Here is an 18,553-nt window from a genome sequence, read left to right on the forward strand (position 1 = left end):
GCGCGGGCAGGCAGGGGCGGGGCTCGCGAGGAGGGTGTGCAGATTGCAGGGCCCCGGCTGACGGGAAGCGGGTGGGAGCTGCCTGCACACGCGGTGCCGCGGGGCGGGGGTAGAGGCGGAGGGAGGGGACACGGGCTCATTGCGGTGTGCGCCCTGCACTCTGTCCCTCACTCGCCGCCGACGACCTGACTCGCCGCGCGCACGCCCTGCCGCCGCCCCGCAGGTACGCGGCCTTCCCGCGCCGCCTCCCCCCGGCGCCTGCGACCCCCGAGTGGGCCTTCCTCCTCTGCCGTCCTGCTGGAGGGTGCGGGCGGCGACAGCCTGGAGTTCCGCACCGCGCCGCAGGCCTAGGCCCGCGGGTCCAGGCCTCGCCGGTCCATGCGGGTTCCATCACGTGCGACGCGGATCCTGGACCTCGGCTGGGCGCGGGAGGGACAACTCGTGGGGATTGAATTTGGGGGATTGTAACCACTGAGGCCCGCTGGTGCAACCTGCGCCTGGCCGACTTCAGGGAACCGGGGAGGGTGGTGTACGCGAGGGAACCGATTTTTTCCCCCGCAGGCAGCTGGGATACCGCGCCTCCACTCTTGACCTTGCTGGGGGCGTTCGGAAAGAAGAACACGTGGGCTCGCGCCGAGTGGGCCGGGCCGCCGCCCCCAGCGTCGCGGCCTTGTTGGCTGCTCTGATACAGTAGCCTTGGGGGGGGATCCATGGAGACACTTTGCTGAGCGGCTTTTTGCATCGTCAGGAATACTTTTAACTTCCCTGGTCACTTGGATTTGTAACTTGCCTCTCTCCGGCTGACTTGGTTTCTCAGGGGCCACAGTTGGAGTGGGTCTGCCCACAAGGCCGTTTTCGCGGTGAAAGATTAACTCATTTTTGGCGGCAGGGATAGGTGGCCGTGGGGAAGCAGCTGCATGTGTTTTGTGCTAGTGCTATAGGTCAGGCGCCGGGGCGGCCTCTTTAGCTTGCGCTAGTGGCTGATGTTCCGAAGCTGCGGCGCCTTCCGTCATTCAGGCGTAGTGGCTGGCGGAGGTCAGCCAGGCTCAGCATCTCACGTTGCTTGCTCTGTTGCACAGGTGGGCATGTTTGTTCTGCAGCGCACCACGGGTGGTAGTTCTGATGATCTATTTGCTTCCATCCCCAGAAATGCTTCGGTTACCCACAGTCTTTCGCCAGATGAGACCGGTGTCCAGGGTACTGGCTCCTCATCTCACTCGGGCTTATGCCAAAGATGTAAAATTTGGTGCAGATGCCCGAGCCTTAATGCTTCAAGGTGTAGACCTTTTAGCCGATGCTGTGGCCGTTACAATGGGGCCAAAGGTATCAGTATTTTTATTTTATTGTAATTGCAGTATTATTAATAGCATTTTACTCACAAATAGTCGCACTGAACTATTCAACAGTACTTTCGTATCCATTTTTGAGAGAACTTAGTTTACATGTAAGAATTCTGAAGTATTGGTTAACCTTTTTTTCTTAGACATGATCTTAAAGCTTAAACTGCTTCAGCCAGATTTTCGAAACTATTTTGTTCAATGTGTGATGTAATCGGGTAGTAACTTATAGCTCAAGGTGGATTCTTAAATCGAGGTAGAATTTTGCTTGCCCAAGTTAAAATTTGGATCCTTTCCCAGTAGTTCATGCCAAGTGTAGAGAGAAGAGTTTAACTTATCTTCCATAATTCCTTAGATACGTGCTTGTGGGTGCTAAATTTTTTTTTGGTTTATTGTAGTAAAATGTACGCAACATAAAATTACCATTAAGTGTGCACTTTGGGGACATTTAATTACATTTATGTTGTGCAGTCATCACCACTATTCATCTCCAAAACTTTTTATATGGGAAAATTGTAACTTTGTACTGATTATACAGTAGCTTCCCGTTCTCTCCTCCACCCCAAGATGCTAGTTTTACGCATCGGTTTTCTGCTGTTCTCTTGTTCCAAAGCATATTTAAAATAAGTCTCATTTAATAGGGGTAATATTTTGAGGAGGCCTTTGAAGGTGGTGTGCAGTCAAACGGTGCTTCATTTCAGTTTGAAGACAGTTCAGATATCAAGTGATCCAAAAACTGCATAAAAATACAGCATTCGCACACCTCACAAATAGAAAGTAGCAGCTTTAGTTCAAATCCGAAGGATGGCCAATAACTTTGTGCCATGGTTGAAGTTTTATGTTGAGTGAACCTGGAAGAGCACACTACTTGCCTTGATGGTTAATATTTTAGTTAAACGAATTTTAAAACAAGTCACATTACTTTAAAAGATAACAGGCACTAACTAAAACTTAAGTATAAGTGATAGGAAGATTGTTTTATTGTCTTGTGTTCTTGTTCATTTTATAAGATGACAAATTTTAGTCCCTAGGATTTTAATCTCCTAAATTACCTAGTTCAAAATTATGCTCTTGGCAGAGAATCAAGTCATTTTGTCTGTAGACAAAGAATGTCGATAAACTTGCCCTTGAGACTCATGCTGCAAGACTGATAAAAATGACACAACTTATGTTAAGACTTTGAAGTAGTTGCTTTATTATGAAGACTGCTCATTTTTTAAAATGTAAATCGTCCTTAGGGTATGTGTGATGCTGTTACATTTTTTTCTTCTAGGGAAGAACAGTGATTATTGAGCAGAGTTGGGGAAGTCCCAAAGTAACAAAAGATGGTGTGACTGTTGCGAAGTCAATTGACTTAAAGGATAAATATAAAAACATTGGAGCTAAACTTGTTCAAGATGTTGCCAATAACACAAATGAAGAGGCTGGGGATGGCACTACCACTGCTACTGTACTGGCACGCTCTATAGCCAAGGAAGGCTTCGAGAAGATTAGCAAAGGTGCTAATCCAGTGGAAATCAGGAGAGGTAGGAATGTCTGTTGTCACTACGGTGTTCTAAACTTCAGTGTGCTTTAAGGCATTGATTCCTTGGACCTAAGGAAAGTGTTACTTGAGGAAATTAATCCTTCTCTCATTCCTCCTCTTGGCCTGGAGAAATCTTAAACTGGGTTTTCCTTTAGCAAGCTTGGCTGTATGGTGGGTAGGTACTGTTAGGTAATTTTGATATTTTATTTAGTTGGTTTCTTTTGTTTTTAGAGACAGGATCTTGCTCTGTAGCCCAGGCTGGACTCCTGGGCTCAAGCAATCCTCCTGCCGCAGCCTCCAAGTACCTGGGACTGCTACAGGCACTCACCACCATTCCTGGCTAATTTTTAGTTTAGTTGTGTAGAAAGTAAGACTGAATACACTGGATCATTCAGAATGTCAGAAAGTAATGTTTTCCTCAGTTTATTTTTTCTTAATAGCACACACCATGTTATTGGTTTGTGTTTTGTTAGTGCTTGTAACTGGAGTGCAACTTAACTAACAATTTGCTCCTCAGCATGAGGTTCATGACAGTATAGACTTAAATTCTAGTCCCATGTTTGTCATTTATTAGCTGTGTGCTAATATTAGCAGAATTGCTGTGTATATCTAGGGTATGTTAGGGTTCAAACCAGGAACGCTCTTGTGAGTGAAGGTGGGGGAGCTATTGGTAATTTTTTGTCAGAATTGGCATACTAATGTATTACTACATTACTAATGTATCATTACCTCATCTATTTCAATGTTTATGGGCCAAGTGAATACACTTCACTAAAAGCAGTTTTACTGTAAATCACTAACAAGTATTAATTAAGGTTATGAAGAGGACTTACCAACACCTTGCATTGGATTTTTTTTGAAGTAACATTTCTCAAACGAGAGCTAGCACTATTCCCAATTGAGCAAAATGGGACTGTTAAGACTGATGTAAAACAAAAATATTTTGTTAGTTCATAATACATACTAAATTGAGGGGATTTCAGATAATTGACACCTGCAGAGGCATAGTCACAACAGATTCCTGTCATTTAAGAACTGTACTTCTTGTTGAAAATAAGGGAGTGTTAACCATTTTGGTCCTTTTTTGCATCATCTAATGGACATGAGAAGTGTCGGGGACCCTATTGGAAACAGCATGATTGGGTTAGGAATAATTTGCGTAGGATGAGTTCAGTGGTGAGATTCTTGAAACTACACATCTACCTTGTTTTAGTCCTATTTTCAAAATTTTGGCATTGTGAGATTTTATTTACTGTGTGAACCTAAAGTTACTGTTTAAGTACATGCCACCCAACTCTGTGTTATTAAGAAGCACTGTCTCAGAAGCTATGTGTAAATTTAATATTAAGGCACTAAAGACCAAGCATAGGTACATGCCTGTAGTCCCAGCTACATGGGAAGCTGAGGTGGGAGGATCGCTTGAGCCCAGGAGTTCAAGACCACCTTGGGCAACATAGTGAGACCTTGTCTACAAAAATAAAAGAAGCTGAGCATGGTGGCTTGATCCTGTGGTTTCAGCTACTCCCTTGAGCCCAGGATGTCAGGGCTGCAGTGAGCCATGATCTGTGCTACTGTACTCCAGCCCGGGCGACCGAACAAGACCCTGTCTCAAAAAAAAAAAAAAAAAAAAAAAAAACTTTTTTAAGTTAAGGCATTAAAATATTTGTCACAAATCTCAAGATTTCTACTTGACATAGAAGCCATGAGAGAAATAAACATTGTAATGACATATATTGTTGAACTAGGTGTGATGTTAGCTGTTGATGCTGTAATTGCTGAACTTAAAAAGCAGTCTAAACCTGTGACCACCCCTGAAGAAATTGCACAGGTAAGGACTTAACACGTTATATGTTTTTTAAAGAAAATTTAATGGCATGTGTGATTTTTTTTTTCCTTGATCACACCAATGTCAGAATAACAATACTACCCAATCATCAATATTAGAATCATTGTTTCTTACTGCTAAAACCTTTGAAAAGAATTATGACCATAATGGTTGTCATTTAGTTCTGCATGTGGTTGTCATTTTAGTTCTACATGGCTGTAAAATGCATTCGTATGATTGTGAAAATGTTCTTAGCCATTGTCAAAGGTGCATAAGTTTTGTCAGTTTGTAATGAAGTCAGCATTTTTAAACTTTTTGTTACAAGAATAGTTTTATATATCATATTCTTCAAAACAATGTAGTCAAATAATGAATCGGAAAAGAGCAAAGAACCAGTACTTCATGAAAACTACCATAACGTAAATTCCCCTTCTCTCCCCTGGATGGAAATATCAATTTGGAAGTTACTGGGAAAAGGTAAGGGAACTGACTGAGGGCACTAGCCTTACCTTTTAATTTCGAAGAGTAACTTGATTATTTCAGGTTGCTACGATTTCTGCAAATGGAGACAAAGAAATTGGCAATATCATCTCTGATGCAATGAAAAAGGTTGGAAGAAAGGGTGTCATCACAGTAAAGGCAAGTGTGTTTATTTTTAAAGATAATTTTAGTTATCTGATGATCAAAAGTTTGAGTTATCTGATGATCAAAACTGAATTTTCCAAACAGAAAAATTCTGTGTTTTAAAAACAGCTTTTTTATTCCTTCATATGTAGTCTCAGCACATGTATAAAGTACTTACTGTGTTTTATGTGAATTAGCCTTTGCTCCATGAAATGAATCCATCCTAACTTAAATGATTATTCACATAAGCACTTTTGGGATTTTTTTGCAGAAGTGCAATTGGATGTCCTGGGCTTTTTCATACTCTACATCTCTTATGGCCAGAGGGGTCTGTTCTTATTAATCTGGCCTGTAATTCCATGTTTTGTGTTCAATGAAATCTATATACCTAATTCTTTGACTTTTCATAGGATGGAAAAACACTGAATGATGAATTAGAAATTATTGAAGGCATGAAGTTTGATCGAGGCTATATTTCTCCATACTTTATTAATACATCAAAAGGTAAGAACAAATCAATAACTGATTTATTATTTTTAGACAGAGTCTCATTCTCTGTTGCCCAGGCTGGAGTGCAGTGGCATGATGCAGTGGCGCATTGCTCACTGCAACCTCCGCCTCCCAGGTTGAAGTGATTCTCTTGCCTCAGTCTCCCAAGTAGCTGGGATTACAGTCACACGCCACCATGCCAGGCTGATTTTTGTATTTTTAGTAGAGATGGGGTTTCACCATGTTGGCCAGGCTGGTCTCTTAACTCCTGACCTTAGGTGATCCACCCACCTTGGCCTCCCAAAGTGCTGGGATTACAGGTGTGAGGCACTGTGCCTGGCCAATTTTTGAATTTTTAATAGAGACAAGGTTTAGCCATGTTGGCCAAGCTGGTTTTGAATTCCTGGCCTCAAGTCATCTGCCTGCTTTGGCCTCCTGAAATTTTTAAAATATACTTTCCTAATGTGTGTCGAACTATAGGTATTAGTTGGTGTCATCCTCTAAAAAATAAATGTGTATGTTCCAAAAGTTAATGCATATGAGAAATGAAGGAGGAAAACAAACTCACTGGTCAATTTTAAAGTGTATTGGAACCTTGGTTTAGCTTTTCATTTAAATGTATTGCAGTCATTTTTTGTATATTTTTGAAATCTTCATTATTTTTACAGGTCAGAAATGTGAATTCCAGGATGCCTATGTTCTGTTGAGTGAAAAGAAAATTTCTAGTGTCCAGTCCATTGTACCCGCTCTTGAAATTGCCAATGCTCACCGTAAGCCTTTGGTCATAATCGCTGAAGATGTTGATGGAGAAGCTCTAAGTACACTCGTCTTGAATAGGTAATAGGCAGTGGTATTTGATTATTTATATTTCTGGGTGAAAGACAGAATTATTTGTATTGCTGTTTGCAGTCTCCATCATGTGTACCTCCACATTTGATCCAGTTGGGTTTGTATCTAGAATTGTAATTGTGTAAATCGGGTGTGCTCTATGTATCCTTGTGGTTGTGTTTTTGAAAGGGACCCCAAAGTCTTTACTATTTTGATTAGCTTTCTCATAGAATAGACTAATTTAGCACATGGGTACCTCTCTGTATTTTGCAAGTGTTTTGAAGGCACATGACTGAATCTTGTAATTTTTTTTTTTTTTTTTGAGACAGAGTCTCACTCCCTGGCCCAGGCTGGAGTGCAGTGGCATAATCTTGGCTCACTACAATCTCCATCTCCTGGATTCAAGCAATTCTGCCTCAGCCTCCCAAGCAGCTGGGACTACAGGTGTGCGCCACCACACCTGACTAATTTTTGTATTTTCAGTAGAGACGGGGTTTCACCATATTGGCCAAGCTGGTCTCGAACTCCTGACCTCGTGATCCGCCCGCCTCAGCCTCCGAAAGTGCTGGGATTATAGGTATGAGCCACGGCGCTCGGCCTTGTAATTTTTTTTTTTTTTTTTTTTTTTGGAGACAGAGTCTCTGTCACCAAGGCCAGAGTGCAGTAGTGCAGTGGCTCAATCTTGGCTCAAGCCTCCTGGGTTCAAGTGTCAGTCTTTTTTTTTTTTTTTTTTTAAGGTTTTTCTGGTTAAAAATATGTATATTTTCAGAATATTATTTTGCATAGAAAAGGGAAGTAAACAACTAACTTCCAAATAACTCAGAGCCAGGCATGGTGGCTCACAGCTATAATCCCAGCACTTGAGGAGGCACAGGTGGGTGGATCACCTGAGATCAGGAGTTCGAGACCAGCCTGGCCAACATAGTAAAACCCCGTCTCTACTAAAAATATAAAAATTAGCAGAGCATGGTAGCGTGCGCCTGTAATCCCAGCTACTCAGAGGCTGAGGCAGGAGTATCACATGAATCCGGGAGGTGGAAGTTGCAGTGATCCGAGATTGTGCCACTGCACCCCAGCCTGGGCAACAAAGCGAGACTCTGTCTCTAAATAAATAACTCAGATGTAAGTGTATTTCACCATCGAATATTTTTATTTATTTTGAGAGACAGACTCTGTCACCTAGGTTGGGCTGCGGCAGCACGATCATAGCTCACTGCAGCCTTGAACTCTTGGGGTCAAGCAATCCTCCTGCCTCAGCTTCCCAAGTAGCTGGGACTACACACTTGCACAAGCACACTTGGCTGATCTTTTAATTTTTTTGTAGAGACGAGGTCTCAATATGTTGCCTAGGCTAGTCTTAAACTGTTGGTGCTAGTCTTAAACTGTTGGTGAATCTTAAGTGATTCTCCCACCTCAGCCTCCCAAAGTGCTGGGATTACAGGCATGAGCCACTACACTTGGCTGTGATCAAGTATTTAGTCTGTTGTTAAATGTTTACTAAATAGTCTGAAGTAGAGAAAATAGCACCCAATCTAAAATAAGGTGGGGTCTAATCACTTATTTAAATCTACACTTTAAGCTATAGTTTACTATTAGTTTAAACTTTAAGACAGGTAATGTTCATGCTGCAGACAATCTAAGGGCATTATTAACATGTTTGTTCTTATCTGAGAATTGAAGTATGTCAGAAGCAAGACTTTTCTTTCCATTTCGTTATAGTAGAAATGCATACATTAACAGGTATGTTTTAGATATTACACGTTTTGATCTGACCCAAAAGCTCTAATAAGCTTCCTTACCCTGGAATGTTTTTCTTAGCTTGGATTTGTTTTTTTGGAGGGATTAAGAAAAGACTTGGCTGGCCAGAAAAGACTTGCCTGGGCGTGGTGACTCATGCCTGTAATCCCAGCACTTTGGGAGGCCGAGGCAGGTGGATCACGAGGTCAGGAGATCGAGACCATCCTGGCTAATACGGTGAAACTCCGTCTCTACTAAAAATACAAAAAATTAGCTGGGCGTGGTGGCGGGCTGAGGCAGGAGAATGGCGTAAACCCGGGAGGCAGAGGTTGCAGTGAGCCGAGATCTCGCCACTGCACTCTAGCCTGGGCAACAGAGCAAGACTCTGTCTCAACAACAAAAAAAAGAGACTTGAAGACTTGAGGCCAGAAAAAAACAAGCCTACAGAATTTTCATTAAGCCATTTTACTGCTAGTTGAAAAGTGGGATATCCAGTTTACATAGCATATAGCGTATTCCTCTGATTTTTATTTGGGTCCTTAATAAAATAGACCAGCTGTCTTGAAGTTTGAACATTCCTTCTGTTTCACAATCTGCTCTCAAATGGACATTTGATTGCACATTACAAGTATTCATTTACCTGGTAAAAATTTCAGGTGAGCTTAACAATACTGTCAGCTTTTTGTATAACATTTATAAAAGAAGTGAATTCAGAACAGTGCTCATTCAAAACTCAGCATTAATATATGGAGTAGATGTTTATTAAATGACCCTCAAATGTAATATTTAGCAATTATTGTTTTTCTACCATTCATAATCATTATCACTGTATCCTATAACTTACTGTGATGTGATTTTTGCTGCTTGGCCTCCTGAGTAGCAGGGATTACAGGTGCCCACTACCACATTTGGCTGATTTTTGTTATTTTTAGTAGAGACAGGGTTTCACCATCTTGGCCAGGCTGGTCTTGAACTCCTGACCTCGTGATCCACCTGCCTCGGCCTTGCAAAATGCTGGGATTACAGGCCTGAGTCACCATGCCCGGCCAGGCCAACAGTTTATTAAGAAGGTAAACAGATATGGACAAGTATAATTAATAGAAAATAGCCTTAACTGTCTCAGATATTTCCTGTCTTAATTTGATCAAAAATTGCTAGGAAGCAAAAAAAAAGAAAAGAAAGCAAAACCAAACCAGATTACTTAGGGAGTCCTAAGTAATCTAGTAACAGCTTGAGGGGAATTAAACAGATAGGCATTTTTATTTCATTTAAATCTTACTATCAACTATTCTTAACAGGCTAAAGGTTGGTCTTCAGGTTGTGGCAGTCAAGGCTCCAGGGTTTGGTGACAATAGAAAGAACCAGCTTAAAGATATGGCTATTGCTACTGGTGGTGCAGTAAGTAAAATAAATGTGATAATGGTTTGCTGAATGTTTATACTTGTCTGGAATTTATAGATAGTTTAACATTTTTCACAATTAGATACTACAGGTATCTGTTTCTTTTGGCTCTTTGGAAGGTAGGGGTTGGATTAAATTCCCTTTAATTTGCCACGAGTCTGGCCTAAGAATGAGCTTATTGACTGTTCTATATTGACTAAATCTTATTGACTGAATAAGGGGTTTCCTTTTTGTTTTTTTGGGGGTTTTTTTTGGAGACAGGGTGTCTTGATCTGTCTTGACTATCTTGATCTATATTGACTGTTCTTATTGACTATATCTGTGGGGTTTCCTTTTTTTTGAGACAGGGTGTCTTGATGTGTCACCCAGGCTGGAATGCAGTGGCGCAATCTTGGCTTACTGCAACCTCCACCTCCTGGGTTCAAGCAATCCTCCCGTCTCAGCCTCCCAAGTAGCTGGGACTACAGGTGCAGTACCATGCCCAGCTAATTTTTTTACTTTTAGTAGTGATGGGTCTCACTATATTGCCTAGGCTTCTGAAATTCCTGGACTCAAGCAATATGCCTGCCTCCGCCTCCCAAAGTCCTGGGGTTACAGGCATGAGCTACCGAGCTCAGTTTTGAGGTAGCTCAGTTTTGAAAGGTAGAAGTGTATGCTACGAGTGATGTAGGACTTGAGAGTCAAGGCCTATGGTCTTATCCTGGCTCTACCAGTAAGTGTGACCTTGGATGTTTTTTTCCGCAAAAAAAGGCTGATAATAATTACCAGAGTTGTGAGAATTAAGTTGGAAATGCAGTGAAAGACTATACTCAAGTCTTGTTCTGGACTAACAGTGATCTTAAAATCTATCAAAGAAATAAAGTATTTCGATGATTCTCTTGCATGGTATATTAATAAACTTGGTATAATGGCATAAACCGTAACCTACAACGGGTTTATGTTTAACTCTTTTTGTAGGTATTTGGAGAAGAGGGGTTGACTCTGAATCTTGAAGACGTTCAGCCTCATGACTTAGGAAAAGTTGGAGAGGTCATTGTGACCAAAGATGATGCCATGCTCTTAAAAGGAAAAGGTGACAAGGCTCAAATTGAAAAACGTATTCAAGAAATCATTGAGCAGTTAGATGTCACAACTAGTGAATATGAAAAGGAAAAACTGAATGAACGGCTTGCAAAACTTTCAGATGGAGTAGCTGTGCTGAAGGTAAGATTCATTATTATGAATAAGTTTCTTGGGTTCTGAGTCCAAGAATGATTTTGCTTCTGTAGTATCCCCCAGTAGTACCATGGAACTAAACAAGTATTTGAGGAATTAACTTCATAGTGGAATTTTGTTTTGTTTTGAGCTCTCCGTCACCCAGGCTGGGATGCAGTGGTGTGATCTCGGGGCACTGCAACCTCCGCCTCCTGGGTTCAAGCGAATCTTCTGCCTCCGCCTCCCAAGTAGCTGGGATTACAGGCACTTGCCACCATGCCTGGCTAATTTTGTATTTTTAGTGGAGACAGGGCTTCACCATGTTGGCCAGGCTGGTCTCAAACTCCTGACCTGAAGGGATCCACTCACCTCAGCCTCCCAAAGTGCTAGGATTACAGGTGTGAGCCACCACACCCACCCCAGGATTGCTTAAGTAAACTGCTTTTAAATGACTTGGCAATTAGCATCTTGAATGAAGAGGCCATACTAACTGGAATTCTTTTCGTCTTTAGGTTGGTGGGACAAGTGATGTTGAAGTGAATGAAAAGAAAGACAGAGTTACAGATGCCCTTAATGCTACGAGAGCTGCTGTAGAAGAAGGCATTGTTTTGGGAGGGGGTTGTGCCCTGCTTCGATGCATTCCAGCCTTGGACTCACTGACTCCAGCTAATGAAGATCAAAAAATTGGTAAAAAGTTACCTTTTAAATGAGTTTGTGGCCTGATTTTAGTTTTTCTGTTAGAATAATAATGTTGCAGTCCCCTAAATGGAATAGCACATCCATTTCCTGAATAACAGAAGTAGAATAGTGCTAATGTCAGAGCTAAACATGCATCACATCTTTTTCAGAGGAAATGATTTGATCTGTAGTAGGATTGGGATTTCCCTACATCAATATCCTCACAAATTATAAATGTGTTACAATATTTACAAATGAAAGTATTAAAATTTTGCTGAAATTTCTCTGTAGGTATAGAAATTATTAAAAGAACACTCAAAATTCCAGCAATGACCATTGCTAAGAATGCAGGTGTTGAAGGATCTTTGATAGTTGAGAAAATTATGCAAAGTTCCTCAGAAGTTGGTTATGATGCTATGGTTGGAGATTTTGTGAATATGGTGGAAAAAGGAATTATTGACCCAACAAAGGTAAATGGTTGAACACTTTCTAAAAATTCTTTTGTTGTTCATTTTGTTAATGTATCCCCACATCCCAAATCTTTGATTTTTGTCACCAGAAAAATAGTCTAATAGCAGTAGCAACAGCAATAGCACTTGTGCCCATCAACAATTCTCATGTACATTTCCAGCACCTAGATATTTAATACTCCACTAAAAGGAAGCAGGATCCCTTGAGTAGCAGTTGAGTCCATGCCTGCAGGCAGGAAAAAATCAGGATGGATCTGGAACACCCTGTTCCTGCCTGGCAGTGAGAATACTTTACAAGATACCCAGAACAGGGTTTTATTTTGTTTTTAAGACAGTCGCTCTGTCGCCCAGGCTGGAGTGCAGGCAGTGACAACCTCCACCTCCTGGGTTCAAGCGATTCTCCTGCCTCAGCCTCCCAAGTAGCTGGGATTACAGGCATGCACCACCATGCCTGGCTAATTTTTGTATTTTTAGTAGAGATGGGGGTCTCACCATGTTGGCCAGGCTGTTTTCGAACTCCTAACCTCAAGTCATCTACCTGCCTCAGCCTCCCAAAGTGCTGGGATTACAGGTGTGAGCCAGCATGCCCAGACAGAAATTTTCAGTAAGTCTTGCTCATATTTTACTAAGGGAAAACTAATGTTTAATTAAATTTTTTTCTAGGTTGTGAGAACTGCTTTATTGGATGCTGCTGGTGTGGCCTCTCTGTTAACTACAGCAGAAGTTGTAGTCACAGAAATTCCTAAAGAAGAGAAGGACCCTGGAATGGGTGCAATGGGTGGAATGGGAGGTGGTATGGGAGGTGGCATGTTCTAACTCCTAGACTAGTGCTTTACCTTTATTAATGAACTGTGACAGGAAGCCCAAGGCAGTGTTCCTCACCAATAACTTCAGAGAAGTCAGTTGGAGAAAATGAAGAAAAAGGCTGGCTGAAAATCACTATAACCATCAGTTACTGGTTTCAGTTGACAAAATACATAATGGTTTACTGCTGTCATTGTCCATGCCTACAGATAATTTATTTTGTATTTTTGAATAAAAAACATTTGTACATTCCTGATACTGGGTACAAGAGCCACGTACCAATGTACTGCTTTCAACTTAAATCACTGAGGCATTTTTACTACTATTCTGTTAAAATCAGGATTTTAGTGCTTGCCACCACCAGATGAGAAGTTAAGCAGCCTTTCTGTGGAGAGTGAGAATAATTGTGTACAAAGTAGAGAAATATCCAATTATGTGACAACCTTTGTGTAATAAAAATTTGTTTAAAGTTAATAATTGTGTTAGCCTTTCCATGATTAGAACATACTGAAAATTGAAAGCCAGTTGAAGGGGCAGGCTGGCGTGTGTGTAAAACATTATCCTACCTATGGTGTTTTCGTGTTTCTCTTTGTTGCAGACTGAACTACATTATTCCATTGATAATGGGGAAAGACAGTTTCTATTTTCCCCGGTGCAAGGATGTAATCTCTCTTGGAGCTGTAAAATCTGGGAGGTTAGAAGGTTAACTCCAGCTCCTCAGCGTGGCCTTTGGGCTGCTGCTGCAAACGAGGCATTGAGGCAAATATTTCTGCTGTCCTTACCTTGGACAGAAGTAGAGGGGAAAAATAAAGTCCATCATCACATGAAAAGTCAGTCACTTGAAATCCTGTACCTAGAATACCTTTGGCTTTGCTAATTTGGTTGTGTTTGGGGTACAAAATAAAAGGATCTATTTGATAGCACAACGGGGTGACTATAGTCAATAATAATTGTATATTTAAAAATAAAAGAATGGGCCGGGCGCGGTGGCTCACGCCTGTAATCCCAGCACTTTGGGAGGCCGAGGCGGGCGGATCACGAGGTCAGGAGATCGAGACTATGCTGGCTAACACGGTGAAACCCCATCTCTACTAAAAATACAAAAAATTAGCCGGGCGAGGTGGCAGGCGCCTGTAGTCCCAGCTAGGCGGGAGGCTGAGGCAGGAGAATGGCGTGAACCCCGGGGGGCGGAGCCTGCAGTGAGCCGAGATCGCGCCACTGCACTCCAGCCTGGGTGAAAGAGCGAGACTCCGTCTCAAAAAAATAAAAAAAGTAATTGGATTGTAACAAAGGATAAATGGTTGAGGGGCTAATACCCCATTCTCCATGATATGATTATTCACATTGCATGCATACATCAAGGCGTCTCGTACTCCAGAAATAAATACACCTGCTATGTACCCAAAGAAATTTAAAAAAGGAGGATTGGTCAGCAAATGAGAGGGGATTGAAAAAAAGGCATGTTAACTGAAGAAATCTTGTCTAGAATGTAGTTTGGGCTGTAAAAGTGGCAAGCAAGCAAACTCAAGTAAAATAAATCTAGAGATAATTTACATCTTCAGAGGCCGGCCGGGTGCGGGGGCTCCCGCCTGTAATCCCAGCACTTTGGGAGGCCGAGGTGGGCGAATCACGAGGTCAGGAGATCGAGACTCCTGGCTAACACGGTGAAACCCCGTCTCTACTAAAAAATACAAAAAATTAGCTGGGCGTGGTGGCGGCCGCCTGTAGTCCCAGCTGAGGCTGAGGCAGGAGAATGGCGTGAAGTGACCGAGTCAGCTGCCTCTAACCTAGGGAAACAGGGAGATCCAGTCAAAAAAAGCGAGAAAACACCAATTGGCGGATGACGCCGGTGCAGCGAGGGGGCCCGGAGGCCCTGGGTTGGAGAACCGCGGTGGCTTCCGCGGAGGTTTCGGCAGTGGCATCCGGGGCCGGGGTCGCGGCCGTGGACGGGGTCGGGGCCCAGGCCGCGGAGCTCGCGGAGGCAAGGCCGAGGATAAGGAGTGGATGCTCGTCACCAAGTTGGGCCGCTTGGTCAAGGACATGAAGATCAAGTCCCTGGAGGAGATCTATCTCTTCTCCCTGCCGATTAAGGAATCAGAGATCATTGACTTTTTCCTGGGGGCCTCTCTCAAGGATGAGGTTTTGAAGATTATGCCAGTGCAGAAGCAGACCCGTGCCGGCCAGCGCACCAGGTTCAAGGCATTTGTTGCTATCGGGGACTACAATGGCCACGTCGGTCTGGGTGTTAAGTGCTCCAAGGAGGTGGCCATCGCCATCCGTGGGGCCATCATCCTGGCCAAGCTCTCCATTGTCCCCGTGCGCAGAGGCTACTGGGGGAACAAGATCGGCAAGCCCCACACCGTCCCTTGCAAGGTGACAGGCCGCTGTGGCTCTGTGCTGGTGTGCCTCATCCCTGCACCCAGGGGCACTGGCATCGTCTCCGCACCTGTGCCTAAGAAGCTGCTCATGATGGCTGGTATCGATGACTGCTACACCTCAGCCAGGGGCTGCACTGCCACCCTGGGCAACTTCACCAAGGCCACCTTTGATGCCATTTCTAAGACCTACAGCTACCTGACCCCCGACCTCTGGAAGGAGACTGTATTTACCAAGTCTCCCTATCAGGAATTCACTGACCATCTCCTCGTCAAGACCCACACCAGAGTCTCCGTGCAGCGGACCCAGGCTCCAGCTGTGGCTACAACAGGGTTTTTTTTTTTTTTTTTTTTTTTTTTTTGAGACGGAGTCTGGCTCTGTCGCCCAGGCTGGAGTGCAGTGGCGCAATCTCGGCTCACTGCAAGCTCCGCCTCCCGGGTTCACGCCATTCTCCTGCCTTAGCCTCTCCGAGTAGCTGGGACTACAGGCGCCCGCCACACGCCCGGCTAATTTTTTTGTATTTTTAGTAGAGACGGGGTTTCACCGTGGTCTCGATCTCCTGACCTCGTGATCCGCCCGCCTCGGCCTCCCAAAGTGCTGGGATTACAAGCGTGAGCCACCGCGCCCGGCCTACAACAGGGTTTTTATACAAGAAAAATAAAGTGAATTAAGGGTGAAAAAAAAAAAAAAAGACCAACTAGTTTATTAGAAGAACAAGTAAGGAGTAAGAAACACCTGGACTTAGTTCGTATTAGAGCAGGGAGAGTGACAAGAGACTCTAGAGATTAACAGGAGAGGAAAAATAAACCAAGTGTTGCTATGCGTTAGACATCAGGATAGGTAATTTTAACCCTCAATGTTAGGTTTGGGACTATTAAACCTATGCTACATTTATATAAACTGAGACTCTGAAAGTCTAACTGCCAACCGGGCCCAGTGGCTCATGCTTGTAATCCCAGCACTTTGGGAGGCTGAGGCAGACAGATCACTTGAGGTCAGAAGTTCAAGACCAGCCCGACCAACATGGTGAAACCCCGACTCTACTAAAAATACAAAAAATTAGCTGGGCATGGTGACAGGCACCTGTAATCCCAGCTACTTGGGAGGCTGAGGCAGGAGAATCGCTTGAACCCAGGAGGCGGAGGTTGCAGTGAGCCGAGATCGCACCACTGCACTCCAGCCTGGGCGACAGAATCTCAAAAAAAACAAACAAACAAAAAAAAAAACAGTGATAGAAAGGACATAGGACTTAGGAATTCAGGTTTTTGGTCTAGTTCTGGTTTCACCAGTAAGTGTGACCTTGGGTGCTTCTCAAGCTAAGAAAGGAAAACGGAATTTCCCAATTCCTCTGGCTGCAGCTTCAGGTTTCTTGCAACAATTGCCTAGATCCTGCTTAGCTTGTTCTTAGGTTGAGATCTTAAGTGTTTAAATAAAAAACTGGTTCAAATTTGGGTCTACCACTTAACAGCTCTGAGACTGTGGAAGTTACTTAGGCTTTTTGAGATGGAGTCTCACTGTCACCACGCTGGAGCGCAGTGGTGCGATCTCGTGATCCTCAGCCACCCAAAGTGCTGGGATTACAGGTGTGAGCCACCACCCCTGGCCCAGTCTGATTTTCAAACAGTTAAATGCGGACTGTCAATGTTGGAGTAGGAAAAGTACAGTGTAGTTTGTCACACTGAAAATACTCAGTCTGAATAGTTTGAATTTAGTAACCTTAAATGAAATCTTTGACTTTGTCACTAAAAAAATGGTCTAATAGTAGTAGTAGCAACAGTAGCACTTGTGCCCATCAATAATTCTTTTTTTTTTCTTTTTCTTTTTTTTGAGACAGAGTCTCCCTCTGTCGCCCAGGCTGTAGTGCAGTGGCACAATCTCAGCTCACTGCAAGCTCCGCCTCCCGGGTTCATGCATTCTCCTGCCTCAGCCTCCCGAGTAGCTGGGACTACAGGTGCCTGCCACCACGCCTGGCTAATTTTTTTGTATTTTTAGTAGAGACGGGGTTTTACCGTGTTAGCCAGGATGGTCTCAATCTCCTGTCCTTGTGATCTGCCCACCTCGGCCTCCCAAAGTGCTGGGATTACAGACGTAAGCCACCGTGCCCGGCCCATATATTTAATTTTCTCAGCAAGGCCATTTTTACTTTCTGCAGAAAGGGTACACTCACCAGCAGTTTTGCCACGAGAGTACACCGAACAAAAGAGACGGGGTCATTTATAACCTGGTGCATCCACCCTACTGCTGTGTCCGGTTTCCATTCACTGGAATGGGACCTCACATTCTCTATTTGTCCCGATTGGCTAGCAGCTTAGAACTTTTCAAAAGAGGCAAAGACAGAGAACACAGGCAGGAGGAAGTAATTTGCGGGATGCTGAGAAAGGTTAAAAAAAACACCTCCAAATAAGGAAGAGGAACAGGCTATGACCTAATGTTTGCTTGGACCAGTATAAGCATGCCAGGGCAAATATTTAGGCTAAATTGTGGGAGCTAAGAGCACAAAGTACATTGATTTCTTTATTATGGCTAGCAGATATTTAAGAATGTTAGCACAGGTCTTTGAATAAATTTTGCTTCTAGAAGAAGTTGCTATTTCTTCTTAATCAGACAGGGAGGAAAGTCTCTTTGAAGAGGAACCTCTACTTCACTTTTTGTTTTGTTTTGTTTTGAGACAGAGTCTCTGTTGCCCAGGCTGGAGTGCAACGGCTTGATCTCAGCTCACTGCAACCTCTGCCTCCCCAGTTCAAGTGATTCTCCTGCCTCAGCCTCCAGAATAGCTGGGACTACAGGCACCCGCCACCATGTCCAGCTAATTTTTGTATGTTTAGTAGAGACGAGGTTTCACCATGTTGGCCAGGCTGGTCTTGAACTCCTGACCTCAAGTGATCCACCCGCCTTGGCCTCCCAAAGTGTTGGGATTACAGACGTGAGCCACCACACCCGGCTTTTTGCAATCATCTGAGGTCAAGAGTTCGAGACCAGCCTGACCAATATGGCGAAACCCCATCTCTACTACAAATACAAAAATTAGCAGGGTGTGGTGGCTTGCGCCTGTAGTCCCAGCTACTCAGGAGGCTGAGGCAGGAGAATTGCTTGAACCTGTGGGGGTAGAGGTTGCAGTGAGCCGAGATAGCACCACTGCACTCCAGCCTGGGTGACAGAGTGAGACTCTGGCCCCCCAACCCCCAAAAAAGAAGAGCCTGCCCAAGGGGTTTACTGGGCAAAGTTAGTACGTTTTGAGTATCAATAACAAATCATTATGGTTACT

At 43.5% G+C, this 18,553-nt stretch overlaps 1 protein-coding gene and 1 pseudogene across 1 annotated transcript; both read left to right on the top strand.

Annotated features, from left to right (window-relative positions):
• The first annotated feature begins 69 nt into the window (after window positions 1-69).
• On the top strand, window positions 70-13,155 carry HSPD1 (heat shock protein family D (Hsp60) member 1). Its single transcript, XM_032755064.2, has 12 exons — window positions 70-223; window positions 1,148-1,323; window positions 2,611-2,863; window positions 4,608-4,690; window positions 5,231-5,326; window positions 5,722-5,815; window positions 6,469-6,637; window positions 9,664-9,763; window positions 10,724-10,969; window positions 11,473-11,647; window positions 11,930-12,108; window positions 12,772-13,155. Exons 2-12 carry the CDS (start codon window positions 1,150-1,152, stop codon window positions 12,922-12,924), a joined length of 1,722 nt encoding a protein of 573 aa, XP_032610955.1. The 5' UTR covers window positions 70-223; window positions 1,148-1,149; the 3' UTR covers window positions 12,925-13,155.
• A 380-nt stretch (window positions 13,156-13,535) lies between these two features.
• LOC116810499 (small ribosomal subunit protein uS5-like) lies at window positions 13,536-15,619 on the top strand (annotated as a pseudogene).
• The last annotated feature ends 2,934 nt before the right edge of the window (window positions 15,620-18,553 follow it).

This window comes from Hylobates moloch, unplaced genomic scaffold, assembly GCF_009828535.3.
Source record: "Hylobates moloch isolate HMO894 unplaced genomic scaffold, HMol_V3 SCAFFOLD_1, whole genome shotgun sequence".
Lineage (NCBI taxonomy): Eukaryota > Metazoa > Chordata > Mammalia > Primates > Hylobatidae > Hylobates > Hylobates moloch.